At 37.2% G+C, this 22375-nt stretch overlaps 1 protein-coding gene across 1 annotated transcript in view; it reads left to right on the top strand.

Annotated features, from left to right (window-relative positions):
- ARHGAP15 (Rho GTPase activating protein 15) overlaps positions 1-22375 on the top strand; it is an 858653-nt gene that overhangs the window by 123093 nt on the left and 713185 nt on the right. The window contains exon 4 of the mRNA XM_036742514.1: positions 12839-12900. Within this exon, the coding sequence (XP_036598409.1) occupies positions 12839-12900 (62 nt within the window). The remainder of the gene's footprint in view (positions 1-12838; positions 12901-22375) is intronic.

Raw genomic sequence — 22375 nt, 5'->3', positions numbered from 1 at the left:
TCAGAGTTGTTTTAATTTGCATTTCTCTCATCGATAGTGATTTAGAGCATTTTTATATGATTATAGATAGCTTTGATTTCTTCATCTGAAAATTGACTTTTCATATCCTCAATTGGAGAATGACTTGTATTCTTATAAATTTGACTCTATTTTCTCTATATTTGAGAAATGAGGCCTTTATCAGAGAAACTTGCTGTAAAAACTTTTTCCCCGAGTTTTCTTCTTTCTTTTTCATCTCAGCTGCATTAGTTTTGTTTGTGAAAAAGCTTTTTAAATTTAGTACACTCAAAATTATCCATTTTTCATCTTGTGGGCCTCTCTGTCTCTTGTTTGGTCATAATTTTTTTCTCTTATCCAAGACCTGACAGGTAAAATTTTCCACACTCTCCTAATTGTCTTATCTCACTTCTTAATTTTTCCTCTGCCATTTTTATTCAATTTTGAAAATAATTTTTAACTCTTCTAGGAATTCTTGTTGATCTTGTGTCCAAGTCATTTTTTTCTTTGATGTATGATGTTTTGATTGTAGCAGTTTTGATATCAATGTCTTCTTCTGAGTTTGTATCTTGATCTTCTCTGTCAGTATCCTACCTTTTTATGGTCAGGTTCGTGTTGTTTGCTCATTTTTCCTACCTATTTCTTGAATTTTTTTAGAGGGGGGAAGTCAAGGCAGTTGTGGTTAAGTGACTTGTCCAAGGTCACACAGTTAATAAGTTTCAAGTGTCTGAGGCTGGACTCAAGTCCTCTTGACTCCAGGGCTGGTGGTCTATTCACTGTGCCACCTAGCTGTCCCTATTTCTTGACTTTGAACTTGATGGTAAAGTTGGATTCTATTTCTTGGAGTGGGGATGGACCAAGAATAAGCTTCAGGATTTTTTGAACTTCTGTTTTCAGAGCTAGTTCTGGAGGTTTGGAAGTTATTCAATATTTCCAAGGTGGTGATCCAGGAAGAGGCATGGTCACTATTCCCTTGCAATCATAAGCAATACTGTTCCACAGGGCCCCTGTTCCCTCGGACTGCAAATCATACTGCTTCTCAAGGCCCTTGATCCCTTGTAACTGCAAGTGCTCTCCTACACTCTGAAACTGTGACCCAGAAGTGGGTATATGACAGTGGAGTTGCCACACCCAGTACTAGCCCAGGGTTCCCTGGTAGTCTCTTCTTGACCAGTTGCCCAATCATTTTAATGTCTCTGGTTTGAGAACTCCCAAAGCCACTTCTGCTGTTGCCACCTCCAAGGCCAACAGCTGGTGTTTCTGTCATGGCCCATACCCCAGTGTGGGCCTCTCTCCTTCCAACCTCCTAAATTGCCTTGGGCTGGAAAAAATGTCTTACTCCAACCTTTTGTTGACTCTCCTTCTCCAGAATGCAATTTTAGGTGCTATTTTAGTTTTATAGAGAGAAATGTTGGGAGAACTCTGCTGTAGTGCTTTCCGTACTCCACCATCTTGGCTTGTCCCCTCCTATAACTTTCTAGAAATGTCAAATACTCTTCTATTTCCTATATTGCAGCAACTCTCTGTGGAAATGATTCTCAAAGGGTGTGCCATGGGTTTCAGATTGCAAGCATTTATCAAACGAGTAGTAAGAAAATGCAGACAGCTCTAAGAGACAACTCTTTTGTGAGGCTTGGCAGTGAAGGTAATGAAAGATATAGAATAACATAGCTTAGGGAGACAGTGGGATTAAATGAAGAGTTTTTGTTGTTTGTTTGCTTTGTACTATTTTTAAGGATAGGTTGGATTTGGACATTTTTAGTGGACAGCAAGGAATGAGACAATAGATAGGAAGAGACTGAAAATAAGTTTAAAGGAATGATAAATGAAGCAGTCTCCTGGAAGTTATGGGAAGGGATGAAGCCAAGTCTAGAAAAAGAGCAGTTAACTTTGACAGAGTACCACAGGGAGGCTGGTAGATTACAGTAACAATACTCCTTCCTCTTTTTTTGCAGCATCAAATTAGCATAACTTCTCCTTCATTAGGTACTTCTCCATTTGCACTTAATGTACAGTGAAAGTAGAAGCAACAAACAAACCTAGGCATAGGTTTTACTTCCTTTCCCATTAAATTATCATAGACAATTAAATTTCCAGTAAGATGTTGCCCAGGACAGAAGAGAGTGGGTCATTATCGCTGAACACTAGTCAGACCAAAGCTCCAAGAACAGTGGAAAAGGAGGATCTAAGGAGAGGATGGATGTAGAAAGTGTATCCTCCCACTCTTTATAAATCATCAACAAAGAAAGAACTACATTCAACTGTTGTCTATCTCCTGAACCAAACCTCTGATTGTCTAGCTACCATTTGGTATGGTGGTAGAAAAAATGTATCTCACTGGTTCAAAAATTAAAGCTTCATTTAAAAAAGACTCATAAGGGCTTCTTAGACATCAAATAGCTCTTCCAAAACAACATTTTGATGAGTTAAGGCTAAATGAGTCAGAAACATACGGATTAAATTTCCCTTGAAATACTCAGGGGTTTTAAAATGAAGGAGGAAAGCACTTGGCAAAACATAATCAGTCCTTTGCCAAACCCAAAACATTTGAAAAACAGTTCAAGACATTTTGCCGAACCCTAAAGCCTGCCAGGTTCTCCCATCTCTGGCTTTAAAATAATAGAATATGAGGAAAAATCTATTCTCAACACATGGATATCCAGTAGGATGAACAGGCACATACCTAAGTTTTGAATTTACACCATCTCCTCTGTAGCTTATCTTGGACAATCCTTAGTTGAACATTTTGTCCCCTATGGCACAAAATTCTTCTTCATATTTCATAGATTCTTCTTCTGAGATAACCCCTGTGCCTTATTCAGAGAACTCAGGATTCTTTTACTTGTATTCTTCAATTCATGTAAACACAGACACACACACACACACACACACATACATCATCCCATTTAGACATTAAGTCTAAAGCATCATATTCTGTGATTGTTATAAGCCTCTAAAGCCCTGGATTTCATTTTTGAGCAAAGAGAAAAGCTGATACAAAAGTATAAAATTTAGAAAAACGACTTTATTATTTATATTATGGGAGCTCTTGATGTTCCCTTTGGGAGGGATTTGTTTTTGCTTGCTTGTTTTTAATGAAGGAGAGTCACTACCACTTCCATGCCACACACCTGGCCAGCAGAACCAGAACAGCAGGGGAAACAGCTGTAGAGAAGGACAAGGAGGAGACAGAGAACCAGACACAAACAATGGATCAAAAGCCAGGAGAGGGAGAGGAACAGCAACAAGCAAAAGCAACAGCTGAAAATCAGGCACCTGCAAGACCATGGAAGAGAGGAGGGAAAAACCAACCTTTGCTGGGATCCCTCTGGAAAAGTAGAGGCAAGGGAGGTATGAGAAAGAAAGTACAGAAGTAGGGTTAGAGCAGAATATACTAACCAAATGTGAAAACTTCCCCTCCTCCCTTTTAATTTCTTATATTTGATTATTTAATTATTAATTGATTTTTAACCAATTTCCTTATTCTAAATGAGAATATTGCAGCAAACTTGAACCTGACTGTCTCTGAAACTGGTTTAGGCAATAATCAAAATATGGATTAAAACACATCCAAAGATTTTCTACAGTTAATATCAAAATAATTCCTGAATGAGCTTAGGAAACTTAGTGGACTAATCAAAGCTGATTCCACCATGATTCTTATAGTACTTAGAAACTGGTGGTTGGAATAAGTCATTGCCAGGCTGTGAGTGTAATGCCAAGTGAATGGATTTGAGGGAATTGAGAATGGGGTCATAAAATTTGAGCACTCAACCAGGAGCCCCTTAATGGTAAGCAATGGGGCAAGATTGGTATTTCTTGGTCCCTGCCTATCTCAGTGACCTATTACAAATGGGACAGACAATATATTTTGCTTTTACATCATTTAGTTACAATTGGTAGATATGTCCTAATTGCAGGATTGGTAGACAATTCAGTCCTGCACTAAAAATATTGGCTTTTCCTCCACAATCTAAAGAATAGTTTTAAAAATTTGTACTGTGTGAGGAGAAGGACTGCCAGGCGTTGTTTTCTTTTATTTTCTTTTTTTCTCTTAATCAATAATATGCAGAGTTACTGAGCACTATCAGAGATGTCGGCTTGAAATAAAACAGAACAAAAACAGTATGATATTTTTATTATGGCTAAGCCCCTCATCCCCAGTCCATTCAATGAATATTTATTAAGTGCCTACTATCTGCAAAGCAAGGGCTAAACACTGTAAGAAATGAGAAAGACAGAGAGACAGAGACAGAGACAGAGAGACAGAGAGAGAGACAGAGAGAGAGAGAGAGAGAGAGAGAGAGAGAGAGAGAGAGAGAGAGAGAGAGGGAGGGAGAGGAGAGAGAGCACACTTGTTTTTAAGGGATTTATGATTTAGCAGGAGTCACAAGGAGATAAGATAAAATGAGAGATCAAAGGAGCAAAAAATCATTTCTAGTTTAGGAGATCAGAGATGATGTTGGCATTTGCCCTGAGTCTTCAGGACAAGGATGGGCAAGACTTCAACAAGTGGAAATGAGGTAAGGACTTACCTAATGGGATGGAAAAATATCTGACAAATGCATACCCTATTCTTCTATTCAGCTTTCTATTTCCAAAGCTAATTACTCATTTAACTAAAGACTTCTACTTTGGGAAATACTTTAGCTTAGGAATAAATACTTGTGTTTCACCAAAGTACATTCTGAGCCTTTCATTTCACTTCAGAAAATTAGGAACACCTTAACAAACAGATCTTGTACTGTGATCAAGTCACAGTGTCTTCTTGAGATGAGCAAACAATTGTTTTTGGAAGTAGAAAGTCAATTCATTGAATTTTTTCTCTTTCCTTAGATTTTAGTTGAAATTTAATTTTGGGCCCATTTGTTTGATGTGGCATACATTTACACACACAAACACACACACATATATACACATATGTACACACATGCACACACATACTTTTTATAGTTATATACAATTACAGTTACAGACAGAGAACAAAATTAGTAGTTGGTAGAAATAATGTATTAACATTGACTTAGAAACCAAATATTCCATTTTCTTAATAAAATTGTCCACTGGTATTGAATTGGGTTTTTGAGAGCATCTTTTGGCCCTGTAGTACAGTAAGAGGATCATTGGCCTATGTGATCAGAAGTCATGGATTCTTACCCAGCTCTTTCACTAATTAATTAGGTGACCTTGGACATGTTGTTGACTCTATCTAGTATTAGACTACAGGACATTTAACATTCCTTTCAACTCTGAAATTCTATGCCCATGTGGGATGGAAAACTTTAAGGGAGATGAGAGTAAAACTGGCCCATTTACCTCTAGATAACTTGAATCTACTTTGGAGTAAGCTATTTGCTTGATTCTGGGTGAATGATAGCTGAAATGTAGGGGAGGCTGGGATGAGATAATTGGCAAACTTTTAGGCAATTAGTAATCTAAACTGTGCTACCACAAATTAGAAAATAAGTGTTAGAGGAGTTCAGAGATGGAGAAAACAATTGAAATATATGCCTGTCTACCTGCTTACCTATCTACATACTCTTTTCCCTGTGCCTGAAATGCACTCTCTCTTCACCTACTTCTTCAAGTTCCTGGTTTGCTCAGAATAAGCCCTGCCTCCTAGAGGAGATCTTTTCTGAAAACCTCTGCTGTTAGTCCTTCCCTAGAATTATTTTATACATATATACATATATATATATATACATATATACATATTTTAAGTGTACATGTTGTCTTTCCAATAGAAGGTAAGGACAGGAACTCTCATTTTTGCCTTTGTGTTCTTAATAGTTAGAACTCTGCTTGACAGAGTAAGGATGTGTTTATAAAAGTTTTGGATTGATCAATACATACATGTAGTTAAAGTATAATCAACAAACATATTATCTGCTATACATTAGAAACTATTATATATATGTATATATATGTATATATATATGTATAGGTGTATATACATACACACATACACACACACACATAGCACATACACAGAGTATCCTCACAACGAATTCCTTAATATTAATAGTATCAAGAGAAACTGAATATTTGTTACTCAGCTTCTATTAGGCTTTTTACATGTGACAGTTATGTTTGAGATGTCACTGTGTATCACAATGAGATGTCTAATAGAATTGTATTAAATGGTTTATTGTTGTTCATGTGGGAAAATGACTTTGCTGACTATTATGTATAGTGGTTTGTTGGAAAGATCTGTGCATGACCAGTAGTCCTTCCCACATACAAGTGAAATTGTGTAAAGTTTGAAGAATATTCTTTTACCTCTACCCTGGAAATTCGAAGTCAACTGTTCAACCTTCACCAAAAGAGAATAACTTCATTATTATTGATGCCATCCAAGCTCATCTATATGCTGTTATTGGTTATTATTATCTAGGCTTGTCTTTTGCCCAAAGATTATCCCTACTTTAGTTTGATGTAAAACAGCTGTTGGGAGACCCTGCTGTCAACCATTCTTCACATAGCCTTCTCAGTAGAATTGTGTCTGATGAGCATCACTTCTGTGCTGGTAGACTGGCTGATGCCCAAGAATTCATAGTGGGTGATCTTGTCCTGTCACTTAGTCAAGTAGGGCTCATAAGGGGCATTCATGAAATGGCTCAAGAAGCCAAACATGACATCTGAGGCTAGGCCATGGCTTGTAGTTATACCATAGTTTAGAACAAACATGTCAAACTCTAAGAGAAACAAGGACCACTAATCCACACATAAGGAATCCTGTGGATCACATATTGACTTAGTTTTAAAATGTGATGTTGTCTATATTTCACTATATTTTTATTTATTTTCTTAAATATTTCCCAATTATATTTTAATCTGAGTCAAGTTGCACTGGGGAGTGGACTGCATGTTTGACACCTGGTTTAGAGACTTATCTGTGCTTAACAGAGTTTCATTTTGGTCTAGAATTGGGGTCTTTAACTGTGTGTGTGTGTGTATGTGTATGTGTGTGTATGCAGTACACGCCTTTGGAAATCTGATGAAGACTAATGAATGATACTATGGCTTGTTGAATATGCACATAACTGAAGACAAACCTGAATTTATTTCCAAGATAAGAGAAAATAAGGTGAAATTTTTTTCTTTATCCATGACATCCTGAAATGTATTCATGGAGCCCTTTGAGGGAAGGATCTGTGGACCCCAGGTTAAAAAGCCCTGGTCTAGAGTTTTGTACTAAATTACATAGTAAGTTGATCTCACCTGGTGTTTTAAAATAACTCCCATTAGGATAAATGTAGATAAGTATTTAATATCATAAAGGAGTTGCTAAAAGAGCTAAGACTCATATGCCTGGCCCAATCTACTATGGTGCTTGCTTTTTGTTTCAAATCTATTCTTTTCTTAAGTGGTATTTAATATGCTTAAATAAGATAGAAATAAATTATTATTTGACTAGATGATCTTTTAGTTTCTTTTTGGCTTTAAATTCTATAGTTTTGTATTTCTTTTAGTTTTATTATCATGTGTCTTCTTTCCATAATATCTTCATCTATCACATTTTAAAATTGTGTTTAAATACCTATTCATTAGTATATCATGAATATTCACTTTTTCATCCTTATCCTGGCATGTATCTCATATTTCCCTTTTGGAGTAGGAAATAGATTTCTTGCTGTTTCCATGCCCTGTCAGCAGGATTGTACATAGATGAGAACAGTCTAGGGTCAATCATACTATCTACACCCTTATTTTCTTACCTCCATGATGTTTTTATTACAGGTGATAGTAGACTTAAATCAGCATGAAGGTTAGCCCCAATGGGAGTGTCATATTATATGCAACCTAAGGGGTGTAAACTGAAGTGTGAATGACAGCCTAAACAACTTTGAGTTGGGAGTTGGGAGCAGGTTAAGAAAATGATGGTATGAGTCACTTACTTCTCTCCTCTTCTCCCAGTGACATGGACCAGTTTGGGGGTGCCTGTTAAAGAAGCACAATAATTTGGTTGGTGGGTGGGGGCGTTAATAAGGCAAAGGTTGTCAGTTCCATTGGTCACACCTGGCCCCTTTCAGTCTCACTCCTGAGGTGATTTACAAGAAAACAAGGGACATGATGCTGCTGTAAGATTAGGGATGAAGCTGGTGAAGACATCAACCTTTGCCCTATAACCTCCCCTATTCCATGAACAAGGTAGTGTGAGAAGGGGGAAATTGGGTGACTCTTAGGTATAACTCTGCCACTAATATATGACCTACTACAATTGAAAATACAAAAATTATATATATATATGTATATATATATATACACACATACATATACATGCATGCATATATACATACATATTTGTGTCTAATGGTAGCCCTCTTGGGGGGGGGGGAGGAAAAAAGAAAAAAAATGTTACATGATAACTTTATTATATATTTAAAAGAAATAACAAGTGGTATATAATAGATTTGTAATTACTTGTGCAATCATCTTTTTCTATTCCACTGTTATGGAAATGCTTGTTTTATTTCTTAAATTCAGAATAAAATACATTTTTAACAAAAGAAAATATAAAATCAAGCCCCAAACTATAACCTCTCTACTCTAGGGTAGATGCAGGATTAGAAAGAATTCAAAAGTGAATATTGTTATTATTATTTTGAATATACATATGATGTCTTTGCTGTAAGGAGCTTCCAGAGAAGAACTCACAACTCAGAAAACTGCCTAGGGAACTGAGAAGTGCCTTTGCCTGGGGCCACACAGCTAGATTGAGAGTTGGAAATTAAATCCAGGTTTTCTGACTTTAAGACCAACTCTCTATCCACTATTTTACATTGCCTGTGAATATATTATTGTATATTATACTTGCATAATAATAATGAATGATAGTCATGTAATCGTTCAGGATGCACGACACCAATTTCTGGAAGCTACGCCCAATAACCTGGAGTCATGAACTTGATTTAGCTTGCCAAGTGGAAGTGATCACATCCTTAGAGTATAATGATTAGAGAAAACCAACCACTGAGATTCTGCAATATTCGGTATCCTAAGAAGACCCTAGTAGGGTCCTGTGGGATAAAATAAACTCCCCACTGAGAAGGGGGAGCCAATTTAGTGACACAGTTGAGGACATTTCATGTCCTCACAAAGTTACTGTAACGACCTTAATTCCTTCCCCGCCCCCCTCACTCTTCATCTACCATTTCTCCATCAGTCATGCTTTTGAAAAATGGATGTTTCCTGTCAATGTAGGATCAGCAATTTTTTTGTAACATATACATTTTAGTTCCTCTTTTCACTGTAAGTCTAGATTTTGGTAATCACCTTCTCTCTGAACAGAAACTATGCTTATATTGAACGATGTGGATCTTTTCTGCGGTTACGTGGCACCATATCTCACTCTGGCAAAAGGGGCAATCTCTGACTCCATAGTGTTAATTATCAATCAGAATGATCTTTTGATGGATTGGCAGAGAAATCCATGAACAAGAAAAGATGGAGGAAATACATAAAAACAATCACAGATAGAGGGAAAAAAAGACTTTTGAAAGTGTCAGGCCCAACATGACTGTCTATAGTTGTAAAAGAATTCAGAAAATGGCTATTGGAACTCGTGGCAATTATATAAATACATACATATAGATATGGATATAGATATGGATATAGGAAGTGAGATCAATGCATGGAGAAGACCCCATGTTAATTTTATGAAATCATCTTTAATATCATTATTATTAGCAAAGCAGCAGAGTATAGTAGAAAAAAACAAACATGACCTTGGTTCAGGTCAGTCATAGCTTTCCCATTTCCTATCTGTGTCATCTTAAGCAAGTCACTTGACCATTCTAAGCTTCAACTTCCTCATCTGAAAATAAAATTTTCAGATAATATCTGCATTATTACATAATATCTGCATTATTTCTCTGTTGTAAGGGCCAATTGTATAAAAAAAAGTGTTTTGTAACTGTGAAGTCATCATCATAATTATCTTCAGGGCTAGGCTTATAAATAAAATTCCTATGTGTCTTCTGTGCTTTTCTGACTTTCTTATTCTATTGTCACCCCTCATTAAAATCTTCTTACATATTACTTGGGCTACTACGCTAACGACCTCCTAAGTCAGTTTGTCTGATGCCAATGTGTTTCCTCTGAAACCCATCCTCCATACTGCCAAGTAAGTAATCTTTCTAATGTTTAGGTCTTCTCACTATGCTCAAATCCTTGTTCAAAATACATTCTTTGTCTATGAGGTAAAGTACAAAATCCTTAGCCTATTTTTCACAGGCTTTTATAAGCCTGGTTCCAACTTTCCATGCATATTTTCATTCACATACTGAATGAAATCCTTGATCGTGTCCTGCCTTGTCTTGTGTTTCTCTCTTTGCATATACCTTCTCCCATGACTATAACACACTGCCCTGCCATCCACACCTATTAACAATCTTCTCATCCTTCAAATCCAGTGCAAAAGGAACTTGCATAGGATAATAGAATTAGAATTAGAAAAAGCCTTACAGATAATCTAATCCAATCTCATCATGTTACAGATGAGGGAACATGGGCCCAGAAAAGTGAAGTGACTTTCCCAAAGTCATCCAAAGAGTGAAAGAGCAAAGTTTTGAACCTACCACGAAGCCTTTCTTCATCTCCTCAACCAGAAATGATCTCTCTTTGTATGTCTCAGGATTTTCTAACCTCCATTATGCACCTAAATTATGCCTTCCTTCCTTTATTCTATCCCACTTATCCTGTGCGTAGTTTATACATATTTGTTTGCTTATTGAATCCATTTGATTGTGAGTTCTTTGAGGCAAGGGACTGTCTTTTGCCTATTTTGAATCCCTTATTCTTAACAAGTGCCTGGTACATAGCTTAGTAAATATTTATTAATTTATTGTTTTCTAATTTGTATCATAGTGATATATCTATATCTATATATGATCTCCTCCCCTCCATCCCATTACTATACATTTCTTCAGAGCATAGATTATTTTTTCATCTCCGTATGCCACTTATCCATGGTATGGATGATTTTTGTTGTTGTTTATTCATTTTTCAGTCATGTCTGAGTCTTTGTGACTCCTTTTGAGGTTTTCTTGGCAAAGATACTGGAGTGGTTTACCATTTCCTTCTCCAGCTCATTTTATAGATGAGGAAACTGAGTCAAAGAGGGTTGAGTGATTTGCTCAGGCTCATCTAGCTAGTAAGTGTCTGAGGCCGGATTTGAACTCAAGTAGATGAGCCTTACTGACTCCAGTCCAGCATTCTATCCACTGTACCACCCAGCTGCACTAGGTATGAATGCTACTTTGCATATTTCAGGCACTTAGGAAATGATTGTTGGTTTGAGTGGATTTGGATTACCCACTGTGATTTGAAGAATTCCATGTAATCCAGAATGTCCTTAAATTATCTCTACTGCTACCTATAGGGTAGCTAGGTGGTACAGTGTATATAGTGCTAGACCTGGAGTCAGGAAGACTCCTCTTCCTGAGTTAAAATCTGGCCTCAGACACTTACTAGCTGTGTGATCCTGGGTAAGTCACTTTACCCTGTTTGCCTCAGTTTCTTCCTCTGTAAAATGAGCTGGAGAAGGAAATGGCAAACCACTCCAGTATCTTTCCAAGAAAACTCCAAAAGGGTTCACAAAGACTCAGACACTACTGCAAAACAACTGAAAAACTCTTAACTATTAAAGAGTCTGAAATCCTCTCATTTGAAATTCATTCCTTTGGGTCCTGAATTCTATTTTGATCTTCCACAAAGATATAAATAATCCTAAAATAGTTAACACTTTCATCTTTTAATCAACTAATACCTTAGGAAGGATTATAGCAACTCACTAAGATTTAGACCCAGCTATCATATCCTAGGGGGAAGTGGGACCTCAGACTGAAATAAGAAAATATACCAAACCTATTGCAGAATCTCTCATTGGCCCTGCCCTACTAACGTAGTAAGTTTACTTTGTGTGAATAGCACCAAGGTGAAAACCTCAGAAATGAGAAAGAATTATTTAATATGTGCAAGGATCTCATAGTATAAAAAGAGGAGACAATAGGTATTGAAAAGCTAAATCCTATCTCTAGAAGAGATGGGCAAGATTTTTTTAAGTTGGCAGAGAGTTATTCCATAAATTAATATTTATTAACTACTATTTTCAAGACACTGTAATGGTGGTGTAAAATGGACACAAGTAAGAAGGAAATGAAATATCAAATTAGAAAAAAGCATAACACCAAAGCATAAGACAAAAGTCTAAAATGATGATCTTTAATAGATACAAGTATGTCTTCTTACCTCTAGTTTAACAAAGAAATCAATATAACAAGTACAAGATGTGTAGAGGCATGGCTATGTAGAAGATGATCTGAAGAGATTTGGTCTCTATTAGCAGATTATGAACAAAGCCTAGAGAGAACAGGATTTCTGGCTATTCATCAGTAATTTAAGAGTTTCTTAGATGATTATTCAGTCAACCTGCCACTTGCTAAGGTAAGTGAGTAGGTAAAAGGAAAGAGAAAATGAGTTTTATGCCAGCAATGGTAGGTATAAAAGGAGGGAGGGATAGGCATTGTATTATGGTTCATTTCATCATTTTGAAACAATTATACAAACAAATGACTTTAATGTTCATTCACATAAAACAAAAATGAAGGTACAGCCCACAAATCATTCCAAAATCTATCAATCTATCTCTTGGTGTATTTAACTACTTGGGAAGGATATGACCTTACAGGCACTTGTGATAAGCTATATGTGCATTATTAATGAAGTCCTATGACAGGAGACTTCCTTCCTGATAAAGACTCTTGAAAGAAATAGGTTCATTCAAACTAATAATGCATAAGAGTCTGCCATGTGTTTAACAGTTGCATTTTTCTTGCAGATGGTTGAAAAGGAAGGATATCTCCAAAAAGCTAAAATTGCAGATGGAGGGAAGAAACTAAGGTATTAAAGAATCTTTTAATTTGGTGTGTCATGTAATTGATGTGGTCTGTTCATTCACATGATTAAACCTGTGTGTGACTGCTATTGTTTGGGTATTGTAAGGTATTGAATGATTACTGTCATTTTCTACTCACCTATCACTATTATCATCATCATTATTCACTATATTTTGTTCTGCTGCAGGAAACATACAAATGAGTGTTTCATGACTGCTGGGAACTTGCAATCTAAATGGATGAGAACCTTTCTCCATTTGTTTATAAAATTGATGGTTTGGGGGATTAATGTTTGCATTCACTGATAATTTCATGCTTTGAAAGGTAGCAGAACCAACAAGGGTTTTTTGGATCTGCCATTTTGGATCTGATGCACATCAATATGAAGGATCTGGTTGCTGGCACCCCAGCATTAACATAATGTTAATGTTGGTAAAAGTAGCTACTCTATTTTATAAATTCTGAAGAATAAATTTCAAAAGGTTCAGAAGAAAGATAAGTAGGACCTTGTGGACTAAAATTCTTTAAAGATAGGCAGCCCAGATAGGATGGGAAACTCTCAAGAATAAAATTCTGAAGGCAAAAACAGAAAGAACTGGAATTAAGAGAAAAAACTGAAGCTCTATGAAGGGACATATGTAGATGGAGGGGGGAGTCATCAAGTAATTTTCATTAAAAGACATGTGGAGAAGAGGGAAGTAAGAGCTGACAGTAGATCAAAACCATAAAAGTGTTGTAAAGTTATGAAAGAATAGTCTTAGGGTTGCTGAAGTTGTAAATTGAATGAAGGTAGGCAGAAAAGCCAATAAAATGGTTGCTTAAGCTATAACAGAAAAAAAAAAACCCAGAAGAGATCAAACAAGGAAAAGGACCATCTTTTGGGATAAATGGGACTGCGGTATTGGAAATCAGAGAAAAAAAAGAACTATTCAACTCTAACTTTTTTTTCTGTTTTCTCTGTATTGAGAATGATTTTCAGCTGAAGTGATAGAACAAAAATGGCTAATAGAAAGTTGATAAGTAGGGAGAGAGAAAGATATTAATTTCTCTTGATGAGCTTGAGTCATCAAATCTGGATGAATTGCATTTTCTGGTACTGAAGAAAACTGGAAAAAAATGTAATTTTTGAGCCACTTTCAGTGACCTTTGAAAGATCATGGAGAATAAGAGATATTACAGCATTGGAAACGGGTAAATATTTTCCCCAATTCAAAAAAATGGAGAATAAGCCTGCAAATAATAAAACAGTGAGCTTGACTTTGGTTCCTGACCCAATTTTAGAATTCTGGAGTTATTTTAAAATGATGACCTTTAATAGATACAAATACATTTTTTTACCACTAGTTTAACAAAAAATCAATATAACAAGTACAAGATGTGGAGAGGCATGACTGTGTAGAAGATGGTCTGAAAAGATTTGATCTTTATTAGCAGAATACAAGAGCAGTACAACGTAATGGTATCATAAGACCACAAAAGAGCTTGCTCAAGCTTAGCCTGCATTAAGAGAGGTCAGCGGTCCAGAATCAAGGAGGCAGTAATCCTGCCATACTCTGTTCTGGTCAGGCCATATCTACAATACTGTATTCACTTCTGAGGATCATATTTTAGAAATAAATTTGATGAACTAGAGAAGTTTCAAAATGGTTGAAGGAATTGTCAATGCTTAGAATGGAGAAGAGGAGAATTGAGAGTGATGCGATAGCTACCATGAATTATATTTGTTCTTGGGGAAAGTCATTTAAGCTCTCCCAATCTCAGTTTCCTTATCTATAAAATGAAGAGTTTGGAATAAGCTGATGGCCTTGTAGTTTCCTCATTTCTATATATCTAAATCTAAGTTGTTCTTTGGAATCTAGATGAATTCTTACCTCTTCCAGGAAGCCTTTCACAATTATTCTGATCCATACTAATCTCTCCTTTTCTAATGTACTAAATGTGCTAATATACTAAAAAGTACATTCTAATGTGTTAACAAACATTATCATGCTGGATTGTTATAATGCATGATAATTAGATTCTAAGTTTGCTAAGGGCAAAGATGGTGTCATACTCCTTTTCTCTCCCTCAGTACCCAGCACAGTGGTAGGTAAATGTTAGGAACTTAAATACCTGATACGTTGAAATACAATTGATTCCCTGTGATATTCATACAGAAGAAGCATCATGGTATGGTGGATAAAGAGGAGCCCTCTGGATTAGGAGGAACTGGATTCAAGTTAAATATTCGCTCTCTGTCCCTGAGCAAATCATTTAAAACCTAAGTCTGTCCTCCTTCCTATCCATCCTTCTAACTATCTGGTAATTTGATATTACTGGAGCACAGTTTCTAATCACATCAACCCTTGGCTCGATAAGCTCCAGGGGCTCCCTATTACCTTTAAGATCCAACATAAACTCTGTTTTGATATTTAAATCTCTTTACAACCTGCTCCCTTTAGTCTTCTTCTGTTCAATGTTCTGCACAACACTCCACCTCCCATTTCTCTGCTTTTGCATTGACTATCCCCGTTTCTTGGAACATACATTCTTCTCTCTGCCACTCTTTGGAATCCCTTATTTACTTCAAAAATCAGCTCAAATGCCACCCTCTTCATGAAACCTTTCCTAGTTCTCCCACATGCTAGTCCAACCTTTCCCAAGACTCACTTATATTCATTTTTTTAAAAAAACATATTGTCTACAACTGTGGCATATAGACCTGTAAGTGAGTGACAGAGAACTCATTATCACACAAGGAGATCTTTCCATTTTGGCTGAATCCTAATTGTTAGGAAATTTTCTCTTACATCAAAATAAAATGTCAATGAAAATCCACTCATTGCTCCTAGTTATGACCCTTGAGGCTAAGCTGAATCTGGTTTGATCCCCCTTCCTATGACAATACTTCTACAATGCACATTTACTAGCTACTTATTTATTTCTTTGATTTTTTTAATTGCCCTCTTTACAGCTAGGGTAAGTAGATACATATTGATTAGAATTTATCTTATTTCTATCTCTTTTTGTCCACTATCTAAATTAATTCTTCCAAAATGATTACACATGTATATGTATGCATGTGCATGTATAGATATAGCTATAGATATGGATATAGATAGCTACATATGTAGATATAGATGGATATACACATATGTACATAGAGATAGCTAGCTGACTAGCCAGAAAAAGCATTTATTAAGCATTTTTATATGCCAGGCACTGTGCTAAGCACCAGTGATACAAAAACAATAAAGTAAAACACACTGGAAAATTTTCAAGAAACTTATCTTCTAATAAAGATAAAACGTCTTGGGAAGCTGGAAAGCAGGGATGTAGGAGGAAGGAAAAGAGAGTAACTATGTGAGGGTCAAGCAGACAGAGTAAAGGTGGAACAGGCTAGAGGGTGATCCAGTGTGGAGAGCGTGCAGCAGCATTGCTAGGTCTTATGATCTGGAGCTTTGGGGTAGGGACTCACCATTCATTGAGTTAGCCTCAGGCTGAAATACTGGGGCAGAGGCAGGCAAAGGAATCTATGTCCCTGTTTGTAATTCAGAAAGTAGGAACTAAAGAAGGGATTGACAGAAGCTACTTCAGAGAGTTTGGAGAAGGGGTACTGTTTAAAGTGATTTTACAAAGTGGTTTTCTGTATTTATATTTACCATTCCATGCATAATCAAAATTTCTACCATCTGAGTTCTACCTGTCTCTGAGATTTCTACATATTAGACACCATGACTGCAAAAAAATGTTTCTTATTGAGGTGCTTAATGATAGTGAATTATAAAATGCCAAAGCAGTCAGGAGTATATCAAAGGGATAAATTCACAGACCTATACTAACTTGTCTAGGTAGGAGATAAGAAATGTAATATCGCCCAAATGCTTTTAAAGTAACTTAGTCACAGAGCTTTCAGAGAATATTGCTTCTCCTCCCATCACTGTGGAAGAATGGCAAGAATCAGAGGCAACAACCCTGAGTCAGACAATTAGCAAAGGAAGTGAATTTCAGGAATATCCAAAATAAAATCACTACTCCTCCCCCCCCCCCCCCCCCCCCCGCCGCCATAGCTTTTTGGGTTTTGTTGCTGTCATTCCTTACACAAGAAGAGCTGGTGTCACTAATAGTGATAGAACTTAAAGCGTTCATCAAATATTCACTTATTTCACAAGGAAAATTATAAAAGATTTGTTGCACAGTTAATGAGTGTGTTCTAAGGACAATCTTCCATTCAGCTTCCTTTAGAAGAGCAAACGTGATCAATGTTGGTGTTATAATGTGCTGCCCTCCGGTGTCCATTTTGTAGAATGCAAAGAATTGCTATAAGGCTTTATGTAGCAAATACATTTCTTCCCTTTAAATTTCCCTGTGTCAGTTTATTTTCATAAGACATTTGTAAGCATTTTCTTTTGGATGCAATACCTTCCACCTCACACAAATAATGAACTGATTGGTAATGATTTTCTTGTTAAGGATTTACTTCTCTATCCATTTGTAGTTGACTGATTTTATTTTTAATCTAATGATTATTATATTTAAACCAAATTTGAATGAAAACCAACATTCTCTAGTCCAGAGAAGTTTTCTGAACTGTAGGAAGAACAGTGGTCTCTTGTACTTCACTCATTTATTGGGGTATGATACAGAAAAAATATCTCTTTAATCTGCTTTGGAGAAGTGGCCTGACTTTGTTGAAGTTATTGATTCCCTGATACAGTATGTATGAGAATGTGTTTCAGAGAGAGAGTAATTAGCACTCATATCTCACCTTTGCCCACTTGAGGTATGTCCAGGAACATTCCCAGAAGTATAGAAGTAGTAGAATGATAATACCTTCTCTAAAACTGAAATCCTGACTCTATGTCGTCATGGATTAATGAACCTAACTTGGCTTAGGGTTAGTGTTACAGAATACTTGGGCCAGGCTAAGCATGTAGCCTTTCTTTAATGAAGAAAAGGATTCCAATTCCAGCTTCTTCACAGAAGAGACCATGTTAATGCTTCTTTGTATGTCTCGCTGAACTTAGTACAGTACTTAATATATAGTAGGCACTCAGAAAAACTTGCTAATTCATAGATCGAAAAGGCCATTTTGACACTGAAGGCATATGGGAAGTATATTGTTGAGCTAGAGGACAGGATGGTAATAGATATGTTGAGAAGTCAAGACAAAAATGAACTCAGGATGGACCATTATGACTTCCAGGAAGGAGAAAAGGCATATGAAACTTAAAGTTTTACCCATAAGGAGTTAAGACACATTTAGATGATTTTAGGCCACATCAATAGAAACATAGCACTTAGAACAGGGGGCATGATGGTAGTGTGGAGTAGAATTCCAGGGCCTCAAATGCCAGGACCAGTAGATGATATAATGTAGCGAAACCGAAGCCTCCTCATAGAGGAGTGATGTGATCAGAGCGGTGCCTAAGGAAGATTACTTAGCAGGGATGTGAAAAGAGATTGGAGAGAAGGTAAACTGGAGGCAGGAAGCCCTACTTGGAAGTTATCCCAGCAATTCATGCAAGAGGCAATGAGGGTATGAACTGGTGTGTGTGTGTGTGTGTGTGTGTGTGTGTGTGTGTGTGTGTGTGTGTGTGTAAATAGAAATAAAGTGATGGATCAAAATGGTTTTTCAGAAGAGGAGTAGGCAGGACTTGGCCATTTAGATGGAGAGGGCAGAGTCAAAGACGATTCTCTTCTTTTGAGCCTGGTTTACAGAGACAATAGTAGTGATGTGCCTTCAACAGAAATGAAGTTGTTAGGGGCAGAGGAAGCTCTTTATGGAAAAGCTGGACGATTTTGTTCTGTATGTTGTTTAGAAATCAATGATTTATTGAAGTGGAAATAGAAATCTATAGCTATAGAGATTTGAAGATAAAGCTAGAGACTGGAGAGTCAGCTATATGGACCAACAAACATTTATTAAGCCTCTACCATGTACCAGGCCCAGAGGGGAGTAAAAGAAAACTGGAAATGGAGAAAGACCAAGTTGTGAAGAGATTTAAATGTCAGACAAAGGCAGAAGACACCAGAATAGATGAGATCATTATAACTGAGTAAATAAAAATGGTTGAGATGAGAGCCAAGGGATGAACCTTGGGGGTACTCACATTTAAGGCAGGGTAGAGGGAGACTCAAGAAGACTGAGAAGAATTGGTCAGAGAGGTAAAAGATGAACCTCAACAGTGCAGTGTCACAGCAGCCAGGAGAGAAAAAATGGTAAGAAGAGATGATCACCAAATATAACAGATAGATATACATATAGCTACAGATAGAGTATACATAATACATATATAATAAAGAAAAATGAGAACAGAAAAATAGCATTGACTTTAGAGGGGCAAAAGGTCGTACTTGATCTTGGAAAGAAATGTTTAAATAGAGCAGTGAGGGAAGAAGCAAGATTATAAAAACTAGAGGAAGGAGTGAATGGGGAATGAGAAGAAGCAGCAGGTGGAGTATTCATTCTAGAAGTGTATCAGTGAAGGGGTAAAAAAGAGATAAGATAGTATGCTTAAAGGAGTAGCTGAGGAAAGAGAATTTTTTAAGAATGGGGAAGATCTGAGCATACCTATAAGACAAGGAGAAAGGGTCCAGGGAGACCGAGAGATTGAGAATGTATGGAAAGATTTGTGTACTCTAGACCTTCTCAATTCACCTTCAGTTGCCTCTCCTCTCTAATTGGAAGGCTGGAGAGTGGAGCTTAAGTTTAGGGGTTTAGTGCTCCTAAATATCCCTTCATAGAGGACTCAAAACTGTCCTGCTAACTCTGTTTGGCTTCCACTCCACAGAACAACATGTCTCCCCTCCTCCCATCCCTTGCTCCCTTCTCCTACCCATCCCCAAACCTTTTTAGCCTCCTTTTGTGTATCGTTTTCCCCCATTAGATGGTAAACTCTTTCAGGGCAAGGATTGTTTCTTTTTCTTATTTGTATCCCTAGGGGTTAGCACAGTGCCTGGCACATAATAGTTACTTAACAAATATTTATTAAATTGAATTGAATGAGAGGGAATGAAAGATAGAGCAATATCATTGAGGAAAGAGGTGAGGGTAAGTTTAAGGACACAGGTGGAGTAGTTAGATTTGGTAAGATTAAAGATCTCCCACTTTTGATATGGGTTAGATACAGAGGTGGGAAATCTGGGGCCCCGAGGCCACATGTGGTCCTCTAGGTTCTCAAGTGAGGCCCTTGACTGAATTCAAAGGATTGTACTTGAGGACCTAGACGACCACATGTGACCCCGAGGCAGCAGATTCCCCACCCCAGAAAGAGACTTAAAGGAGAGGTGTTGTGGGAATGTATTACAGAAGTCTTTAATATTCTCAGTAAAGAACACATACAGAAATTAGGGGCTGGGAGCAGAAGGTGTAGGCTTGAAGGTTTGGATGAAAATAGGGAATATAGAACACCTGGGCATATGTTAAGTTAAAAGAGGTAAAGGATTACAATGCAACAGTCAAATCCTCACATCCTACTACCTTCCCAAATGTATCATTGTTCAGTTGTTTCAGTCAGGTCTGACTTTTTGTGACCCCATACAGGGTTTTCTTGGAAAAGATATGGGAGTGGTTTGCCATTTCCTTCTCCAAATGTGCCCCACTGTAAAGCCATACTGGATTATTTATTGTTCCCAAGAATATCCCAGGATTCTTCACTTCTTATTCATTGCTCTCATGGTATTTATTCCCATCTCTTAGAATTCTTTCTTTGATGTCTACCAATTGAAATCCTACCCATCTGTTAAGATTGGCTCAAATGTCACCTCCTCCATGAAGTTCTCCTTGATACCCCTCAAAGGATTTGATCTATCCCTTCCCTAGATTTTCAGAGCATTTTTGTACTTCTTTTAAGGCACTTAAGATATTCTTCTATGTACTCCAGTTATTTGGGTACTTGTCTTACCTGTGCCTACTAAATTGTAAGTTTCTTGTAAGAATAGACTTCTTCATCTTACCCACCTTGTATGACCTAGAGTTGTGCAATGTCATGCAGGTAACTGCTCAGTAAAAATATTAAAAATAATTTAATTTGAACTGAATTTAAAGTGTGAACCCCAAAGTCTTATATGTTCATCTTTTAAATTTGGGGACTTGAGATAAAGAATGTGGGCCAAATTCTGACATGTAGATGTTTTTAGCTAGCTTTGTGAAAGGGAGAAAACCCTCATGCTATAACTCTTTATTTTTTAAACTAAAAAGTTTATGTTAAAAAGATGCAGAAGCATAAAATATTATTTCTAAAAATAGTTGATGGGGTACAGGCTCTGGGAACCCTCTTGAACTCTCCTTGAATCTTCCCACTTGATCTGGCATTCCCTTGAAGCCATAAGCCTTTCATTATCGCTATGCCCCCATCTCTGTTACCTCTGGATTGCTTCCTGCTACTTCTAACTCTTGATCCTATCAAAATCTCATTCTCTTGGTTCCTGGTGCCTGAGCTCTAGGCATCCCAGCTTACTGGCCACTACCATCAAGATCCTCCCTGGACTGCTTCTCCAGTCACCCCAGACTACTTAGCCACCCCTAGATCTCTCCCACAGTCTTTCTGTATATACAGTCCATCTTGCCTCCATGAAGGTGCTCAGATTCTATCTAGTCTCCTTACAAAGGCTCAAGATTCAATCTGGCCCACTGGCATTAGCGATGCAAATGGTCAAATTCCTTAAGAGTCTTCCCTATATGGCAGATCTTTAATAAACTTTTTATTTGGCTGAAAGAAAGCTTGGGTTGAATTCATTTGGGCAGGACCTGGTATGTCACTATTTTGGGGTCTTAGCACTCCTAAACCTCAACATAGCCAGTTGCCTTACAGTCTTGAAATGCAGAGCCATGAAAAGAAGAGAAAATAAAACTTGGAAAGAATCCTTTCCTATCTGACTGTCTGTCTCTCTGTCCTATCTGTGATGTCACAAAGCACCAAAGCCTTCATTCCATTGGCTGCTCCCAGGTCCATGGTATTCAAGGCATAATCATTTATTTGAAGCCACAGCTTAAGTAAGCACAAATCATGTGACATAATATTAATGTACAGGGGATTTGTCTAAAGCAGACAGCCAAGGATAAATAACAAGGAGCCAAATTAAGCAGTAAGAGCTCTCACCACCGATATACCAAAGCCACCACTTCCCCATAGAAGTCATCCATGGAGTGTTAGTTTCAGATCCTGATAATCCATTCTGAGCTTATTTTGCTGCTTCCACAACATAGCAGAAGTAGCGTACCCTCAATCAGTCATGATAGGCTGGTGGGTGGCATCTGCAGACATAGCATTAAGTGCATTGAGCTTTCGGCATGGCACCTCGTGCAAAGGACACTCAATTAAAGTTTTAATGCAGGAAGAGGAGTTTTAAGTCCAAAAATCTGGAGGCAGGAAAAAAATTGACCTCAAGTGGGTCAAAGACCATGTAGTTCATATAAATTGTATGTAACAAATGCCCAAGACATAGATATTTCTTGAATGTTTAACCCAATTTTACAGTTTGAAAAATTCAAGAGC

The sequence above is a fragment of the Trichosurus vulpecula genome, chromosome 2 (assembly GCF_011100635.1).
Source record: "Trichosurus vulpecula isolate mTriVul1 chromosome 2, mTriVul1.pri, whole genome shotgun sequence".
NCBI lineage: Eukaryota > Metazoa > Chordata > Mammalia > Diprotodontia > Phalangeridae > Trichosurus > Trichosurus vulpecula.
The sequence above is the reverse complement of the archived record's forward strand: the minus strand, read 5'-3'. Positions and strand labels throughout refer to the sequence as shown.